General features: G+C 46.8%; 1 protein-coding gene across 1 annotated transcript; it reads left to right on the top strand.

The window, feature by feature from the left end:
- The first annotated feature begins 158 nt into the window (after positions 1–158).
- Positions 159–19,005, top strand: FUNDC2 (FUN14 domain containing 2). The gene is made up of 5 exons (XM_039487482.1): positions 159–294; positions 5,092–5,242; positions 12,797–12,872; positions 14,555–14,689; positions 15,349–19,005. Exons 1-5 carry the CDS (start codon positions 159–161, stop codon positions 15,424–15,426), a joined length of 576 nt encoding a protein of 191 aa, XP_039343416.1. The 3' UTR covers positions 15,427–19,005.
- Positions 19,006–19,597: the final 592 nt, after the last annotated feature.

Raw genomic sequence — 19,597 nt, forward strand, 5'->3', positions numbered from 1 at the left:
TCACGATCACGTGACAACGGTGGCTAAGGGGCCGGCTCACGAAGACATGCAGAGTGTACGTCGGTGGGGAATCAAGGTCACATGACCAGGGTATCTGTGTGACGTTTATCAGCTCCGGTGTCACGTGGTGGGGCCTGGCGGTTTCCGCCGCGGGTGAGATGGGGGAGGAGGAGGAGGAGGAGCTTGTGTCACGTGTCGAGCTCCGCTCCTGCGCCTCGCTCATCCGGCAGCAGCAGGAGGCGAAGCGCCGGCGCTGGGCTCGGCAGCGAGCGCGCGGGATGGCGGCGGGCGGAGGTGAGAGCCCTGCTGGGGCCTCGCGCCTGCTACCCGCGCGCGGCTCCCTTGGGCCTGACCCGGGGGGCTCTGCTGGAGGCCGCTGCTCCCCGCGGGCCGGGCTCGGCCCCGGCAGCCCCCCGGCCGCCAGCCCTGGGTGTTAGGCGCTCCGAGGCCAGCGCCGGTGCCGGCGAGCGGGGCTCCAAACTGCGCCCCTAGCGGGCGGGCTCCCTTTGTCCTGGGTCTGTGCAGCACCTGGCCCGCGACTGGGCGCCCGGCGCTGGGGCCTGCTCGGCATGGGGGCGCGTATGCAGCCTTCGGTGTGTCTGAGCGTCCCTTGCTGTTAGCCCCTCTCTGTGTCGCCCATGGCACCCGCAGCCTGCTCGCACTGCAGGGTTGGGGACACGCCCTCGTCCCATCGGGGGACGCACATACACGCGGCCCCAGGCACTCTTCCAGCGTGTGGCTTGTTGCCCCATCCTATTGCCCTCCTGTATGTCTCGCTTCTGTGGCGACTGTAAGTTCTCTGGGTCTCCGTCTCTGTGAATGCTCTTAGTGCTCTGTAAAACAGCTTGTAAACAATGTGGTGTGTAAACTGTCAGACAGGATCTCTGTCCCAATGAAAGATAATTGGGTTTAAAAGCAAACGTGGTAGTCGCTAAGGTTAACTGGGGTTTACAAAAGGTAGATCGTGCCAAACCAACCTGATCTCCTTCTTTGAGAAAGTAACAGATTTTTTAGACAAGGGAAATGAGGTGGATCTAATATATCTTGATTTCAGTAAGGCGTTTGATATGGTACCGCATGAGGAATTACTGGTTAAATTGGAAAAGATGGGGATCGAAATGAAAATCCAGAGGTGGATAAGGAGCTGGTTAAAGGGGAGACTGCAGAGGGTCGTATTGAAGGGTGATCTGTCAGGTTGGAGGGGGGTTACCAGTGGAGTTCCTCAAGGTTCGGTTTTGGGTCCGATTTTATTCAATCTATTTATCGCTGACCTCGGAACCAAAAGTAGGAGTGGGCTGATAAAGTTTGTGGATGACACGAAGTTGGGAGGTATTGCTAATTCGGAAAAGGATCGGGATATCCTCCAGGGAGATTTGGATGACCTTGTAAACTGGAGTATTAGTAACAGGATGAAATACAATAGTGAAAAGTGTAAGGTTATGCATTTAGGGATGACTAACAAGAATTTTAGTTATAAGCTGGGGACGCACCAGTTGGAAGTAACGGAGGAGGAGAAGGACCTAGGAGTCCTGGTTGATCGTAGGATGACTATGAGTAGGCAATGTTATGTGGCCGTTAAAAAAGCTAATGCGGTCTTGGGATGCATTAGGCGAGGTATTTCTAGTAGAGATAAGGAGGTGCTAGTCCCGTTATATAAGGCGTTGGTGAGACCTCATTTGGAGTATTGTGTGCAGTTTTGGTCTCCCATGTTTAAGAAGGATGAATTCAAACTGGAACGGGTACAAAGAAGGGCCACTAAAATGATCCGAGGAATGGAAGGCCTGTCGTATGAAAGGAGACTTGAGGAGCTCGGTTTGTATTCCTTAACCAAAAGAAGGATAAGAGGAGATATGATAGCACTCTTTAAATATATCAGAGGGATAAATACCAGGGAAGGAGAGGAATTATTTCGGCTCAGTGCTAATGTAGACACGAGGACAAACGGATATAAATTGTCAGTCAGGAAATTTAGGCTTGAAATTAGACGAAGGTTTCTAACCATCAGGGGAGTGCAATACTGGAACAGCCTACCGAGGGAAACAGTGGGGGCGAAGGACCTCCATGACTTTAAGATTAAGCTAGATAAGTTTATGGAGGAGATGGTATGATAGGATAACGGGTTTAGTCAATAGGTCAATTAAGTGCCACACTGGTAAATAGTACAATGGGTCAATGATATGATATTCTTAACCTTTTTCCAGAGGGTATGGCTGGAGAGTCTTGCCCGCATGCTCGGGGTTCAGCTGACCACCATATTTGGGGTCGGGAAGGAATTTTCCTCCAGGGTAGATTGGCAGTGGCCCTGGAGGTTTTTCGCCTTCCTCCGAAGCATGGGGCAGGGGTCGCTTGCTAAAGGAGTGGGTGGATCGGCTTATGTGGCCTGCATCTTGCAGGAGGTCAGACTAGATGATCATAATGGTCCCTTCTGATCTTGAATTCTATGAAAGGAAGAAAATATTTTTCCTACACCAGCAGAAGAAGCTACTGCTGTTAAAAGTGAGATTATCACTCAACTGTCTCTGAATCCAAGTGGTTAAGTGACTTCCACCAGTTCACTGGTGTCACTTTAAAACCTCATCAGGAAACATATATTTCTTGAATGGTTCTTATTCCCAAACTGGGTCTCTTTTACAGCCTGCTACCATTATAGGTTTCTCTTCTAATAAGAGACAGGTATGGTAGATCTCAAATCAATGAAGGCTACACTCAGAAAGACTTCTGAAATATGCTGCTCAGATAGTTTCACATTTGTTTCTACTGCCTGTCCCTCCCTTCTCACATTTATTTCCAGACTTCTTCTCCTTGTCCAGATTTATTCCGGCCCCAATAATGTTTTATTCATTGAACTTTTTGAAACTTTGCAATTTTAGAGAGATGTAAGAGATTGACTCTGTGTACACAAATTTGCAGGGAGACAATAGGGTTGAGGTCTGAAATTTCTCACCTCTATATACTATTTATTTAAAAACATTTTTGCTGTTAACAAGCATGTTATCTCTGGAGACACAATCCACAGTTTGGGAACTGCAAAACTAAGCAGCTCTGATGGGATCTTCTAGACTGAGCACTGAGTCCCATTGGGTAGATAGAAAGATTAACCTAAATAATCTATACAGAAGCCCCTGGAACCCCATAAAATTGGGTCCCTAATCCATGAACTATTGAAACTCATTTACAAAACTTTTCTTAAACATTACATGAATATACTGTCTCATACTATAGAATTAGAATTTTTAATCCCTATTCCATGATGAGATATCTTTGAGCTATAATGTATCTTTAGATAGTTTTTCCCTCAAAAAGCATTTTATCAAAAAACTTTATATATAATTTTAAAAATCATTGATTTTTATCCATCCTGATTAAAACTAAATGTTTCTTAGGGGAGGTTCCATATTCTGGCAGTATACAAGCAGATGCCCTTCTGTCTTCTTTGTACATCCTTACTTGTAGTATAATGTGATCCACAGAGAATTTGACTTCTATGCGGTCTTCCTCTTACCCATTTTTATCATCATTCCAAGTCCTGTAATGAGGAATATTTGGGAGGGGCTGGGTTGGGAAAATTAGTGGACATCATGGCAATAGCAGTGTCTCACCCCCACCACACGCACACACCCCCCCCCCTTTTTAAAGCAATTGTTACAGCTACCTGGACATCTGAGGTGCTGATCTAGCATAGCATACCTGGCACCTGAACTCACCAAGTAACTACTTCTGCAGGGCATGTGTTTCCCAGCCGCCAAAGACATGCAAATCCATCCACTGTGATCTTTTCAGCTTATGCCTCTTGTATGTAATATCTCATCTCCATGTTATAGGTTAGCAAACTCTGTGTATATCTGAACTGTTTGTCTGATTTAGCATGTTATATTGTAATCACATGGCGTCCAGTGCTTTCAGTTACCGATGAAAATGTTGACTCCTTAACTATGAATCCCCTCAGCTGTAAAACTTTTTTTGCTTCAGGCTAAAACTTGGTGTACGTTCATCTGCCAATAGATTTAATATTTAAAAGTTTGGCATCTTTTGGTCCCTGTCTCTAGGCTTTTGAACTAGCATATTTGAACTGTTAGGCTGCATCCTGCAAATGAGCCATCTGTTAACCCTGGGTATTCTGGGGATGTTATGTCAAATGTATGTTGCAGTGCGAAGATATGCAGTAGACCATCTCTGCTGGAGAAGGACAAAAGACAAAAATAGGATCACTAATAATGGTGCAGCTGGCTTTTTTGGGCCTCTTATTCTTGGGAGGCTGTCATATATGAAAAATCAGAAGTACAATTGTTAAAAACCAAGCACACAAACCTTCAGAAAGCCAGAACATGAACGCTATGGCAAAACTAGTAAGCATGGGATGAATGTCTATTTTGACTATATCACAGCTAGGCATTATAGCAGAGCACTGAGTGCAACTCCCAGGAACAATGGAAAGTGATGGTTGAGGCTGAATTCTTTGGATTTTTGTTGGTTTTTTTTTTTTTTTTTTTTACATGGGATGAGGGGAGGTTTTTTTTTTTCTTGGTAGCAATTTATGAAAGACCCACACCTTTTCTCTTCCCCATAGAATTTAATTTAAATAATTCAGAGATGGGAAGGATGGTTTCAGCACTTTAGCTACAAACTGGGAATTGGAAGACGTGTGTTCTATTCCTGCTATTGACATACCGAGTGATCTTGGGCAAATCACTTACCTCTCTGTTTCTTTTTCCCTGTCTGTAAAATGGGAGATTGCTTAACCCCACAGAGAGGGATATGAAGTTTTGTTTATGAATGTTTGCTTGGTGCTTTGAGATCTGAGGCAGACACTATGTAAGTATAAAATGTTATATTGGGAGTTCTAAGACTGTATTTGAGCTGAGAACAAGTGACTAAAGCCACCTGTTCTCTTTAAGGAGGTTCTGTTCCTGCTTCTTAAATTTCATCAGGACAGTACCATTTACCATGCTTAAAGGCTCCTCATCTGAATGCTGCTGGCTAAGAGTAGTGAGTTGAAGTACACTTGACTAGAGAATAAACCTGGTCTCTGCCCTTCAGTGTCATATTGCCCACTATATACACCTGTGCTCACATGCATTTTCATATTCACAGCAAAGAAAGAGGACTCCTGCGAGGTGCTGGACCTGGCAGAGTACACCAAGAATCAGCCCTGGTGGCGCAAGCTCTTCGGGCAGAGCTCTGGTTCAAGTGCTGAAAAATACAATGTAGCAACTCAGCTGGTGATTGGAGGAGTCACTGGATGGTAAGGTGATTTTTTTTTTTGGTCCCCTTGGCAGGCATGGGGTTTCTTTAATGTATGAATGGTGATGGAGTGCTAGTCATCAAAAGATTGTATTTGTTTGGTGAGATATCCCATGAAGCATATGCATGTGGGTGGCAAACAGCATTTCAGAGGTGAAGGGAGATTAGCCTGAGCTCTGTATCTTCAGGCATATCTTGTTCAGTCACATGAGCTTGTCATAGAATTTAAGGCCAGAAGGGACCATTATAGGATCATAGAAATGTAGGTTTGGAAGGGACCTCAACAGGTCATCTAGTCCATCCCTCAGCACAGAGGCAGGACCAAGTAAACTAGACCATCCATGACAGGTGTTTGTCCAATGCTGCCAATGATAGGGATTCCACAACCTCCCTTGGAAGCCTGTTCCAGAGCTTAACTATCGTTATAGTTAGGTTAGATATTAGGAAAAAATTCTAAGTCTCCCTTGCAGTAGACTAAGGCCATTACTTCTTGCCCTACCTTCGGTGGACATGGAGAACAATTGATCAGTGTGCTCTTTATAACAGCCCTTAACACAGTTGTGCCACATTTTTTCCTGTCGTGCCCCCCCCCCCCTACCGGTAATGGAATCTGTCCATGCTGTGCACCCTCCCTCCCATTACTGCACAGTGCTAAAGACGGAACTAGGACAAAGCTGTGGCCAGTGGTGGAGCAGAGCTCCCTCCTTGCCCCGCATGGGCGCTGGCCCAGGCCCTGCTGCCTGCCTTCTAAATGTTCCTTCGCACCCCTTCCCCATCTTCTTTTCTCAAGATGAAATATGTACAGTCTTTTAACCTTTCCTTGTAGGTCTAGTTTTATAAACCTTTTAATCATTTTTGTAGAAGTAGCAAAGAATCCTGTGGCACCTTATAGACTAACAGACGTTTTGCAGCATGAGCTTTCGTGGGTGAATACCCACTTCTTCGGATGCAAGCAGTGGAAATTTCCAGGGGCAGGTGTGTATATATAAGCAAGCAAGAAGCAAGCTAGAGATAACGAGGTTAGATCAATCAGGGAGGATGAGGCCCTGTTCCAGCAGTTGAGATGTGAAAACCAAGGGAGGAGAAACTGGTTCTGTAATTGGCAAGCCATTCACAGTCTTTGTTTAGTCCTGAGCTGATGGTGTTAAATTTGCAGATGAAGTGGAGCTCAGCAGTTTCTGTTTGAAGTCTGGTCCTAAAGTTTTTTTGCTGCAGGATGGCCACCTTAAGATCTGCTATTGTGTGGCCAGGGAGGTTGAAGTGTTCTCCTACAGGTTTTTGTATATTGCCATTCCTAATGTCTGATTTGTGTCCATTTATCCTTTTCCTTAGAGACTGTCCAGTTTGGCCGATGTACATAGCAGAGGGGCATTGCTGGCATATGATGGCATATATTACATTGGTGGACGTGCAGGTGAATGAACCGGTGATGGTGTGGCTGATCTGGTTAGGTCCTGTGATGATGTTGCTGGTGTAGATATGTGGGCAGAGTTGGCATCGAGGTTTGTTGCATGGGTTGGTTCCTGAGCTAGAGTTACTATGGTGCGGTGTGCAGTTGCTGGTGAGAATATGCTTCAGGTTGGCAGGTTGTCTGTGGGCGAGGACTGGCCTGCCACCCAAGGCCTGTGAAAGTGTGGGATCATTGTCCAGGATGGGTTGTAGATCCCTGATGAGGTGTTGGAGGGGTTTGAGCTGGGGACTGTATGTGATGGCCAGTGGAGTCCTGTTGGTTTCTTTCTTGGGTTTGTCTTGCAGTTGGAGGCTTCTGGGTACACATCTGGCTCTGTTGATCTGTTTCCTTATTTCCTCGTGTGGGTACTGTAATCTTGAGAATGCTTGGTGGAGATTTTCTAGGTGTTGGTCTCTGTCTGCGGGGTTAGAGCAGATACGGTTGTACCTCAGTGCTTGGCTGTAGACAATGGATCTTGTTGTGTGCCCGGGATGGAAGCTGGAGGCATGAAGGTAGGCATAGCGGTCGGTAGGTTTTCGGTATAGGGTGGTGTTAATGTGGCCACCACTTATTTGCACCGTGGTGTCTAGGAAGTGGACCTCCCGTGTAGACAGATCCAGGCTGAGGTTGATGGAGGGGTGGAAGCTGTTGAAATCATGGTGGAATTTTTCCAGAGTCTCCTTCCCATGGGTCCAGATGATGAAGATGTCATCAATGTAGCGTAGGTAGAGAAGGGGCGTGAGTGGACGGGAGCTGAGGAAGCGTTGTTCCAGGTCGGCCATAAAAATATTGGCATATTGTGGGGCCATGCGGGTGCCCATAGCGGTGCCACTGATCTGGAGATATATATTGTCATTAAATTTGAAATAGTTGTGTGTGAGGATAAAGGCACAGAGCTCAGCAACCAGTTGTGCTGTGGCATCATCAGGGATACTGTTCCTGACAGCTTGTATTCCACCAGTGTGTGGGATGTTTGTGTAGAGAGCCTCTACATCCATGGTGGCTAGGATGGTGTTTTCTGGAAGGTCACCAATGCATTGTAGTTTCCTCAGGAAATCAGTGGTGTCACGGAGATAGCTGGGAGTGCTGGTAACATAGGGTCTGAGTAGAGAGTCCACATATCCAGACAGTCCACCAGCAACACCATCACAGGACCTAACCAGATCAGCCACACCATCACCGGTTTATTCACCTGCACGTCTACCAATGTAATATATGCCATCATATGCCAGCAATGCCCCTCTGCTATGTACATCGGCCAAACTGGACAGTCTCTAAGGAAAAGGATAAATGGACACAAATCAGACATTAGGAATGGCAATATACAAAAACCTGTAGGAGAACACTTCAACCTCCCTGGCCACACAATAGCAGATCTTAAGGTGGCCATCCTACAGCAAAAAAACTTTAGGACCAGACTTCAAACAGAAACTGCTGAGCTCCACTTCATCTGCAAATTTAACACCATCAGCTCAGGACTAAACAAAGACTGTGAATGGCTTGCCAATTACAGAACCAGTTTCTCCTCCCTTGGTTTTCACACCTCAGCTGCTGGAACAGGGCCTCATCCTCCCTGATTGATCTAACCTCGTTATCTCTAGCTTGCTTCTTGCTTGCTTATATATACACCTGCCCCTGGAAATTTCCACTGCTTGCATCCGAAGAAGTGGGTATTCACCCACGAAAGCTCATGCTGCAAGACGTCTGTTAGTCTATAAGGTGCCACAGGATTCTTTGCTACTTCTACAGAACCAGACTAACACGGCTACCCCTCTGATACTTAATCATTTTTGTTGCTGTCCTCTGGATGCTCTCCAGTTTGTCCATTTCTTTCTTAAAATGGGTGTTGCCAAGAACTGACCACAGTACTTCAGCTGAGGCCTCAACAGTGTTGATTAGAATAGAGCATTTACTTCCCATGTCTTACATATGAAACGCCTCTTAATACAGAATTAAGGTCATCCAGTCTGACCACCTGCATAATACAGGCTATAGAACTTCATGCAGTGATTCCTGCATCAAATCCAATAGCCTGTGATTGAAGTAAAGTGTATAATTTTAGAAAGATATTGAGTCTTGATTTAAAGACACTCTAAGTTATGGAGGATCCACCACATCCCCAGGTCAGCTGTTCCAGTGGTTATCTTTTGGGACAGATGCTTGTGAGTCTTCTAGGATGACCAAGACCTTGGGGCTATGCATTGGGCCTATGCATTGTCTCTTGGGAGTCAGGCTACAGTATTTTCCCAGAGAACTTTCTTGTCTCCTCATCTGAGAAGAGTTGGACCTAAAGGGTTCAGTGTACTCAGAAGCAAATCTTTTGCTGCTGAGAGGAAGAATTGGCTTACTGGTGGCTTGTGACTCTGAGGCCACTTCTAGATCTTCCTGTTGGAATATTCCACTATCCACAGTGCCACTGGGGTGTGCTCTATTCTAATTAAGTTTTTTTTTTTTTTTAAATGAACAGTACAGAGTTTACGCGTAGAAGTTTCTGGTTATCAGGGAATAGCATACAGATTATCGAGGGGTGCAAAGTTTGGTTTAAGATCGGATGGCGTAAGGAATACATAATCTGCAATTTCCCTGATTGGGGTAAAAGGTTAATGGGTCAAAGTACAGACATTGAGATATGAGGGTATGTTGTTCATATAATGGCTATGTTCAGGTGTGGAGTATAATGAGTGGATATGATGATGATAAATCAGGAAGTACAATCAGGACTGCTTTTCTAGCACATTCTTGCTTTTTGCCATAGTTCTCCCCATTCTACTCCAACAATAAGCCACTTAAAGCATAAGATGTACCCCTGCAACATGTATCTATTCACAGTATGAGCCTGTAACTTCTGTCTTGTGCCCTGGATGTTTGCACCTATTTGCAAGAGGATTGCTCTGCTGTTTTATAATCTGAATAGTGAATCTGTATCACCTGAAATAATGCTTGATGTGGGTGATGTCAGACAATATTATATATAGGGCCTTACCAATTTCACGGTTGTGAAAAACATGTCCCAGACCGTGAAATAAGCCCTTCCTCATGAAATCTGATTTCCCCCATGCTGCTGGGAGTGCCCCAGCTGAAGGGGCTCCTAGCTGCAAGCCCAGTTGGGCTGGGGAGTGACAGGACTTGTGCTTTCCCTGCACTGCCTCTCTTGAGGGGAGATCAGACCTACCTACGGGTGCCTCCCCCTGCTGCAGGAAGCTCTGGGGCTCAGCTCTGGCTATGAAATTGATCAAAATGGACCATGAATTTGGTAGGGCCCTAATTATATATCTCCTTACTGCTTAACCAAGTAGTGAGAGCTGGGTTCATCTATGTCTTGATAGCAGGGATGCTCATGTACGTAGAGAGGAAATATTCCACCACACCAGGTGGAGGCATAAAGGGACACAGTCCAAATAGTCTTGAGTAGATGTAGGTCTAGACTATCAGTCTTCAAACTTGTATCTTTACAAACCATCTTCTCCATTTTTGAGAAACTAAAACAACTGCTCTGGAATGTGCAGGATCTGTTTCACATGCTAAGCACTCTGGTCCAGAAGCAGCTAGAAAAAATACCAGTCCAGTTACAATTTTATCCTCTCAGCCAAGAGGATGTTATCCAAGATTCTTTGTCAGAAATGGCCATCAAAAAAATCCCACATTAATGTCATTTGAAAACTTGTCAGAAAATGAATGATAAAGGAGTAAAAATCTATAGATGGAGTGAGGATATGCATGTGAACATTTAAAGGGACTCAGTTTTACAGTCTGTTGTGGGGTCCCATGGAGCTGGCTGCTTTGCCTTTCCTTCCCCTAGTCCCAAATTGGCTCTCGTTGTTCATCTGTCTTCCTTGGCAGGGGCGGCAGGTTTGTATAATTTTGGTAGTGCCCAGAATGTGTCTAAGTCCCCCCCTGCACCCCCACCCCACCACCTTGTAAGCCGATGTATATTTAATTAAATAATGTAAAAATGGACTGGAAACAGTAAGCGTTTAACAGTTTCCCTTTTATTGCACAATATCTATTGTAAGAAAAAAAATAACTAAGAATATCAATGTTATTAATACTCTTTTGAATACAGAAACAACCAAGCACTCTTTGATCAATAACCCTCAAAAGCAAATACTTTCTAAAATTAAAACAATATAGCTCTTTCTTTTGCAGTGTTCTTTTGCGATGATCAAGAATTTGTTGCTGGGATAAAATGAAGCTACAATGCACCAGCACCACAAGATTACAAGGGCCAATTAAAAGTGGAAAGTCAGAAGCACCACTCGCCTGCTTCAATATATTATATTTTGTTGTACCTGTTATGATGAAGTGGGAATGTTCTTAATGTTTTCTCTAAATAATGTGTGGGTGCCTCAGTTTCCCCTGCAAGGTGCCAACTGAAGGTGTTGGAGAACAAAGAGATCAGGTGGCCTTCTTGCCCGGAAAAGAGACAAAGGCCAGAGGAGGGGCTGGAGAAATGCATAGAGGAAACTGAGGCACCACACAGTATTCAGAGAAAACATTAAGAACATTCCCACTTTGTAACACCTGTATACAACCAATTATATACTTTAAAGGGTGTAAAATCAAGTATTGTGCTAAACACGATCATATCCCAAACTGACTGCCAAATTTAAGTTGCGTGTTTTTCCCCTCAGGTGAGGGCTCTGGGGTGGGGTTGAGGGGTTCACAGTGCAGGAGGGGGCTCAGGGCTGTGGCTCAAGTTTGGGGTGCTGGGAGTGCAGTCTCTGGGGTGGGGTGGGGCTGGGGATAAGGAGCTTGGGGTGCAGACAGGCTGCCCAGGGCTAGGACCAGAGAGGACTCCCCCCTTCTCCCTCCCAACCTCTCCCCACCTGCAGCAGCAAGCTCTGTGGGAGGGACCCCTTGTCGTTGCTGTCCCCCCCGCAGCACACTCACTCTGCATCACTGTCACTGCACATGATCCTAGGGCCCCTCTCAGGTCCAGGAAGCCCCCTTGCCTCCCCTATGGTGAGTACTGGGGGTGGGGGGAGGCTGCCATCATGTGTGGCCTCCCCTGCTGCTGCCTCTCTCACCCTAGCCTCACTGGGGGTGGGGGATGGGGCTGCCCCTTGCCCAGCATGCGGCAGGAGTGGTGGCTGTGGGATTGAGGGGGTGAGAGGGAGGACAGGGTGTCACAAAGTTCACCCAAGCCCCAGCTGCTCAGGTCCAGGAAGCCCCGCTCCCATCTCCCCTGTGGTGGGTGGGTGCTGTGGGGGGGAGGAGGGGACTGCCATCACATGTGGCTTCCTCCCCTGCTGCCCCTCACCATAGCCTCATGGGGGGTGGGGGGTGGTGCTGCCCCATGCCCAGCATGGGGCAGGAGTGGTGGCTGGGTGGAGGGGGAGGGCAGGGTGTCACAAAATTCACCCAAGCCCCACTGCTCGGGTCCAGGAAGCCCCTCCCCTCATCTCCACTGTGGTGGGTGGGTGCTGTGGGGGAGGGGACTGCCATCACATGTGGCTTCCTTCCTCCCCTACTGCAGCTTGCTGCCCCTCACCCACACCCTGCCCAGGGTGGGGCAGGAGTGGTGGCTGCGGGGGGGGAGTGGGTGGATCACAGGGTCAAACACTCACAGAAGCCCCAGCAGCTGCTCAGGTGAGTGAGGTCCACTCCAGCTGTCTCCCACCGCAAGCCCCTTTGGTGTCTCCTCCCTGTGGGTGCAGGGGAGGGGAGGGGAGGGCTGCCAAGCACATGTGTGCCCCCTCCCCCTCCTGAGGTGGAGCAGCAGTGCAGGCAGCCGAGGGAGAGCCGTGCCCTGCTTTCAGTCAAGCAGGGACGCTCCGGGGCCGGAGGGGGTGCAGGATGCTCCAGGGGCGGGGTGGGAGGGGATGCTGTGGGGGGGCAGGCAGGTGGGGGGCCAGGGGATGCTGCAGGCAGGGCCGGGGGAGAGACCCAGCTCCAAACATTGGTGGAGCAGGGCCCCGGGCCCTGAATATTCCTGGAGCCTGGGCACCTCAGGCCCATGCAACTCTCCGCCCCTGTTCCTTGGTTAGTGAGGCTGTTTCTGGGGTCTCTGAGTGGTGTGTGTGGAAGGATGGAGTATCTATAGAAAGCCAAAGTGTGTGTGTGTGGTATTTGAACTCATTTTCTGGCCTATCTCTTTGATTGTAGGTGTACTGGCTTCATCTTTCAGAAGGTTGGAAAGCTGGCAGCAACAGCAGTGGGTGGTGGCTTTTTCCTACTTCAGGTGCGTATGGTTAGTCTAGGCTTTATGAAAATGCTCTTTGGGGTAGTTCTGAGCTGCATAGAGAGGTAGGCTGGTCCAGTGGTTAGGGTGCTAGCCTGGGTATCAGGAGACCTACGTTCCACTTCCTGCACTGCTAGAGATTTCCTGTGTGACTGTGGGCAAGTCACTTCAGATATGTCTGTTCTGTAGTCCAGGTCTGCAGCTCGGACAGACATACCTGCACTAGCATGGCTAAAAATAGCAGTGTAGATGTGGTGGCAAAGGCTTCGCCACTGCATCTACAGTGCTATTTTTAGCAGTGCTTGTGGCTAGAGCTAACGTGGGTATGTCTGCCCAAGCTGCCATCACACCTGGGAGTGCAGTATAAACTGTACTTTTCTGGGCCTCAGGTCCTTCTCTGTGAAATGATAATAGCCTTGCCCTGCCTCTGAAGTGCTGTGAGGGTAAATACATTGCAAATTGTGAGGTGCTCATATACTATGGTAGTGGAGTTACATAAGTACCTTTATGCAAGCATGCTGCATCACAGTGGGTGGGGCTTCTTAGCTTTCAATAGCTGCAACTGAGTCAGATATGCATTGCTCTGAAGCTGCTGATTTTTTGACGTTAAGGCCTGCTTTCAAATCCAAGACGGGGCCGCCTCTTCTCTGAACTGGCAGCACAGCAGAAACTGTGTCCCCTGGACTGAGCATTGGAGGGAAGCCATGCGCTCAATAGCGACTACTGGCCAAGGCGAGGGGCAGCACTGAACTTCATAGGCACTGTCCATGTCTGCTCAGCCAGGCTGAGTTTAGCTTTAATGTAAGGCCTCACAGGGCACCAGCCTCCAGAGTCTGGTTAGGGAAGAGGAAGCCTCCTGTTAATGTATTCTTTGGGGGCAGTGCAGCAATGGAAATTACTCATTTACTCAACTATATTTTCGTTGGCTTTAAAAACCCTACCCTCCTGGATCAGGGCAGAGTATCCTGTACTGGCTTGCTGGGCCAGGAGGGCAGGAAACTGAAGTCTAAATTTCACTGTTGTATGTGAGACAGAATGCAACCACTAGACCCTACCCAGTAATCCCCTTCTTTGTTCCAGCACTTAAATGGTGTATAACTGCTTCCCCTCACCCCGCTAGATCTCCTTGTCCCGTTAAAGGTGGATGTCTCTTTAAAGCATTGTTCAGGCAGTGTTGGCCCACCATGACAAGACAAAATACTTATACGGAGACAACCTATTAATAAACCATACCCTCCCATAGCAGCAGGAGATCTGAAATGTGACAGCTGCATGTAGGCTTTGAATGATAGCAATATAACAAGCTTGGGGGTGAGTAAATGCAGTTGGTGCCAGCTCTGTATTGCAAAGCAAAGAGGCTGATGTAGGTTAATGTTAAACAATATGTACAAATCTCTGCATATGAACTTCCATTGGAGGATCCTCCAGATAGAGGTAAGCAGAGGGGTCTTGTGTAACTGAACTACTTAGTTAATTTCTCCATGCCTCTAGCCCGTTTATATTCCCTTTCCATTAATTTAGTTAGTAGAATAGTTCTCTCACTAACCAAGATGAGATGGTACCTTCTAGAGTTGTTGAGTGGGTTATTTGAGTTAGCAATGGGGCAGGAGGGAAAGGAAGGTCTTGCTAGCTATGGGTTATGCAGGATTCACTTCATGTTTCTTACCACCACTCAAATGTAGATTGCGAACCACACGGGATACATCAAAGTGGACTGGAAGCTAGTAGAGCAGGACGTGAGCAAAGCCAAGGAGCAGCTGAAATTTCAAAGCAGTGGCAGCAAACTGTCCCCAGAAGTTAAAAGCAGAGTTGATGAGGTGAGAGCACTTTTCCTTCTCAGATCTTTGCCTGGATGTATCCAGATGCTGGAGAGAAGGGTTGGGAACTACTTCTGGGGCTCTTTAAGGGTAACCACACAGTAGCAAGACAGGGTAGTGGGTAAATCTGCTAGATGTCCTGTGAGATCATGAGGATGGCTTCCAGATGGTGTTTCACCATACAGTGCCCTGTGGGGAAATCCCCTGGAATCCAAAGAAGGACCCCTCAGAGCAATTAGGACAGCTAAGCAGATAGCACAGCATAAAAGTGCATCAGTCCCTCTAGATTCCCTCTACACTCTGGATCAGTGTGTAGAGGCATTTGTCCCCATGCCTCCTGTCTTCTAGATCCTTGACTGCTAATTGTGGTACAGCTATAAACGTTTGAAGCCCCTAATGTGTGTTCAGAATGTCTGCAGCACATTGTGATGCCATAGTGTGCAAGCAGTGAATGAAGTAGGGAGGGCCATGTCTTTGTCCTCCCCTCCTGTGGAAGGGGAGTGGAATAGCACTAGTTCCCCTGCCATTAATTTTGGTCATTAGTTGAACTAGGTAGGGATAGCAGCGAGCTGGGTGCAGTGGGTGGGAGGGGCTCAGTGCTCATTTGACCTAAGTGACTGGTTCTAATGTGTTTTGACTGTCCTCTCCCTCCTGCCCAGGTAATAACATTTCTGAAGAAGAACGTTATCCTGACTGGAGGGTTTGCTGGGGGATTCCTGCTTGGAATGTCTTCATAGAAACTACACAGAACTGGCTACTCTGTCCCTTCTCACCCCTTCCCACTTAGTAAACAGTGGGTTGTGCTGACAGACTCTGGTTCTTCAGGTCCTCCTACTCCTCCTGAGATCAAGTCCCCCACTTCTGGCAACACTACCACTAACTTTCCTTTCTCTGTACCTGATTTCTGTTGGTGCTGGAATCAATCTAGAGAATTGTGACCCTCAGCGTCTGCTTGTTGATCTGACTCCCTATCCCACTCAAAATGCCTCACTGCAGTTTTCAGGGTCAGTTGCAACCCCATGAACAGCCTGCAAGAAAGAGATCTGAGAACAGGCCCACTGCTGTGATGCACAAGACTGACCGATATAAGCTCTCCTCTTCCAGTGCACACAAGGTTCGTCAAGCTCCGTATGCTCCTAGTTGCCTTGTATTCTCTCTTCTCTGGTAATAGGAAAGCCCATACTTCCTCCAGGAAAATGGTATTTTCATGACTATCCATAGATGGAGGTAGAATTGTCAGAGGCTGTCTGAGAATATGCTCAGAAATGGACATAAGTGTTTGGGGAAACAGCTAATTCCACAGTGGGTGGTGGCAGAGTGAGCGCATGGCAGAAATACTATTGGAGATCTGTTCTTCTGCCTTCACTCCTCCCTAGACACTTGCCATTATGTTACACACAGGTGATCACTTATCTGTGGTATTTATATATCTCCTTAATGGAATTGCAGCATTGGCACTGCCAATAGAAATTGTGAGTGTTGCATGTCACTATCCCAGCTCCTTTCTTATCATAGGTTTTGAAAGTCATTGGGCATCCCACCATTGAGAAGATATTCTCCTCTCTCACTCTCTAGCTGGTGTCTCAGCCAATGAACTTTTAAAATGCACTGAGGCTGTATGTCTGGAAGGAAGTCTGCCTGAGATGTCTGTGCATATGGCTGAAACCTGCACTACCAGCCCATTCAGTCTGGCATACATTTCCATAGTGACAATAACTGTCATTTATCCCTGGCATCACATCAGCATTTCTGACGCTAAAGCCTTTTTCTCTGGCTAGTATGGAATTGCAGCTACCTGTAGGTATCTGGTGCACATGGGGCAAGCTTTCTGGAAAGTAGTGCCCTGGGCAGATGAAAGTAGGTGGGATCCTTCTCTGTGTAATACAACCTCTGGGATATGATGTCCTGGAGCAGGTTTCCAGTTTGAATGCAGACGACAACTGTTCAGGATTCACACTCGGACTAGGATTGCTTTGAATCCCGAAAGCCATTTGTCTCCCTTTACAGAGCAGATTCCATCCGCCCTCAGTGAAAGGCTGAATCTTCCAGGCAGTCCCCCACCCAGCTGCACCTTAAAATCTCTGGTGATTGCCTTCCTGCCTGTCATATGTGCCTTTACTGAACAGTAGGTGACATATGCTCTTATAATAATGAGATCCTGTGTTTAAAGAGCTACTGGGCATGTGAGGGGAGCCAGTCCCATACGTTCCTTCTCCAAACAGACTGGCACTTCAGTGCCATAGACAAAGGAGTAGGTATCCCAGAACAGCTCAGTCTGCCTGCCCCTCCCTGCAAAAAATGATAGCACTCTTACCATCTTCTCTCTTTGGAAGCTAGACATGGGTGATGGGAAATGCACACTCTGTGCTGCTGTCAGTCTGGGTTAACTTGCCCCCTTCCTCAGCTCCATTGGCTACTCCCATTCATGCAAAAACAAGCATGTGTGTCCAGTTCTTTCAATTTGTTTAATTCCTGCACCTGCAGACCCATCACTGGGCTATAACACGGAGATGGGTTCTGCTTGGCCTGGAAAGGCAGGTTAACTGTTACCTAGTCCTGAGCATCTCTATCGTTCAAGAAAAATGTAAAAATAACAAGAGATCCATTCAGTATTGCCTAGTACTGGGCTTTGCTCATCTCCCTGCTCTCTAGCTGGTGATAAGCACATTCTTGTTGAAGGTTGGTTCCGTTCTGCCTCTGAAATCATGCCCTAGAATTGTGTTGAACTCCCAGGAGCTCATTGTGTGATGCTGTTCAGAATATAGTGTCCATGGCACAAGGATGCACTTTGCACTTCTATTATGCTGCAGTAATTCCGTGTTTACAGTGTTTAGCACTTGACCTGACTGGAAGTACCCAAAAGAATGCCAGGAGCCCTGAGTACTGTCCTGTCCTATTAGAGCTGTGGCAGCCTGGCAACTGCAGCTGTTTTCAGGAGAGTCCCTGACATTTCATCTGTGCTAACTTTATTTTGCCACGTCTGTCCCCTAACACACAGAGTTTAGAAAGTCAGTCACATCACTTCAGCTTTTCTTTCCTTCCTGATCCCATAGTAGAATATACCTTTACATAGAATCTTTGCTGTCTTGCATTCTCTGGCTGTCTACAGCAGGGCAGGAGAAATTGGGCTTATAGCATGTCTAATGATGAACAGTCAAATGCTACAGGAATTGTGCAGTGACGTAGGTGCACGATAACTGTTGGTTAGGGAGTGGGGCAGCTAGCTGCTGTGTAGGAAGAAATTCTGTACAGCGGAATGATCTTGATGCATTTATAAAAACATATCTTGCTAGAACTCTCCTGTTCAAATAGGAAAATAGTGTACCTACACCTCTGCCTGGTGTACTAGCTAACAAAGCTTTTTATTCAGACTTCATTCTTCCAGCCTCCCTCCAAAGACAATGCTGAATGGAAATGACCCTCCCCTTTTCCCTTGGGAGTGACAGTTTTGGGATAACAGTTATAACTTGACCAAAACATTTGGCCTCTCTCTCCCATTAGCCTGATGATCTGCTGGAAATTTAAGGGTGAGTTCTGCTCATGTGGGTATAAAAACTGGCCACAGTCTCTTGACTTCAGTATCCTCCTTTCCAGCTGCCGTTATATTCCTCTTCATGCATGGAGAGACTGCTGTGCATGCAAAGGCACTGCTGGTGCTATGTTGCTGTAGCCTTAGAAGCAAGCAACTTGCCACCAGACCTCAGGGCTGTTCCTACAACTTCCTCTTAACTGATGCCAGTTAATAAGCCCAAATCCTGGGCATAAGGCTCATTAGTCTAAAGAGGAATATATTGGGAGCCCACTCTGACCCTGAGGCATTTAAAAATAGCTATTGTTTGTCTAGAATATTATAAATTGGTGCCACAGAGCTAAGCAACTGCAAGAGCTAAAACTTAACTTCTCAAAGCTGTTGCTGGAAGAGAGATCAAACAAGCAGTTTAAGTACAGCCACAGTAGTTTCTGGTCTGAAGACTTGGAGGGAAAGCATGGGGCATCCATGTGTTGTTACCATGGAAAGTGTAAAACTGCCAAACTGGAGCTTCCTTGGCACCTCTCATGAAGTTCTGTAAGCAGCTAAGATATTTTTGTCCTGGCAAACGTGATTTTTGTATATAGCATGGAAATCGCATACAATTTTTGGTCATGTTATGGGTGCCAAGATGAAATCTTAATCCCCCTTCTGTTTTGTTTCAACAGTCTCTAGCACCTATGCCAGGAAGTTGTGGTTTAAAAATAAGTAGGCTTTTAAGATATTTTTGTACATTGTATGTAGATGCTTGTTGAAGTGATATCTTATTAAACTGTTGCTCTAATCACTTATCTTTCGGGGCTCTGTTTTGGGAACAAGCATTGCTTTGCCACTCCCTGCACTGCAAACACTCTGTTTATGGTAGCCTAGAGGAGAGAAGGTAGGAGCAGTATCCAGTACTGTAACTGAAGGAGCAGCTGCTGTAATTCTGGGGGAGACACAACTGAAAGTAAAGCTGAGATCATCAGAGATATTTAGGAGCCTACCTCCTGTTGAAATCAATGAATTAAACTCCTAAATATCTGTGGGGAGCTGGGCCTCAGTATCCATGAAGGGGGTTAACTGGGAGCCTTCCTCCAGCTGTGCACTCTATGTAACCATACTTCAGTCCTACCTTGCATAGGATACTAGCCTATTGTGCAGGTAACAGTCACAAGGCAGATGTGTGGGTGAGCTGGGCCCTATCTGTGAGCTTTTAATTCACATTGAAAAAATTTCCTTTCATGGCCAAACATCTCTATTTCTGGGCTGCTAACAAGCTCTAATAAGCTGCCTTTTGTGCAGCCAAGCTGAGTCTTATGTGAGCATGTTGGGGGCGGGGTCATGTGAATTCATGATTTCCTGGGGGCTGGGTAAATGTGGACCTCAAAGGTAATTCC

Source organism: Mauremys reevesii, linkage group 9 (genome assembly GCF_016161935.1).
Source record: "Mauremys reevesii isolate NIE-2019 linkage group 9, ASM1616193v1, whole genome shotgun sequence".
Taxonomy (NCBI): domain Eukaryota; kingdom Metazoa; phylum Chordata; order Testudines; family Geoemydidae; genus Mauremys; species Mauremys reevesii.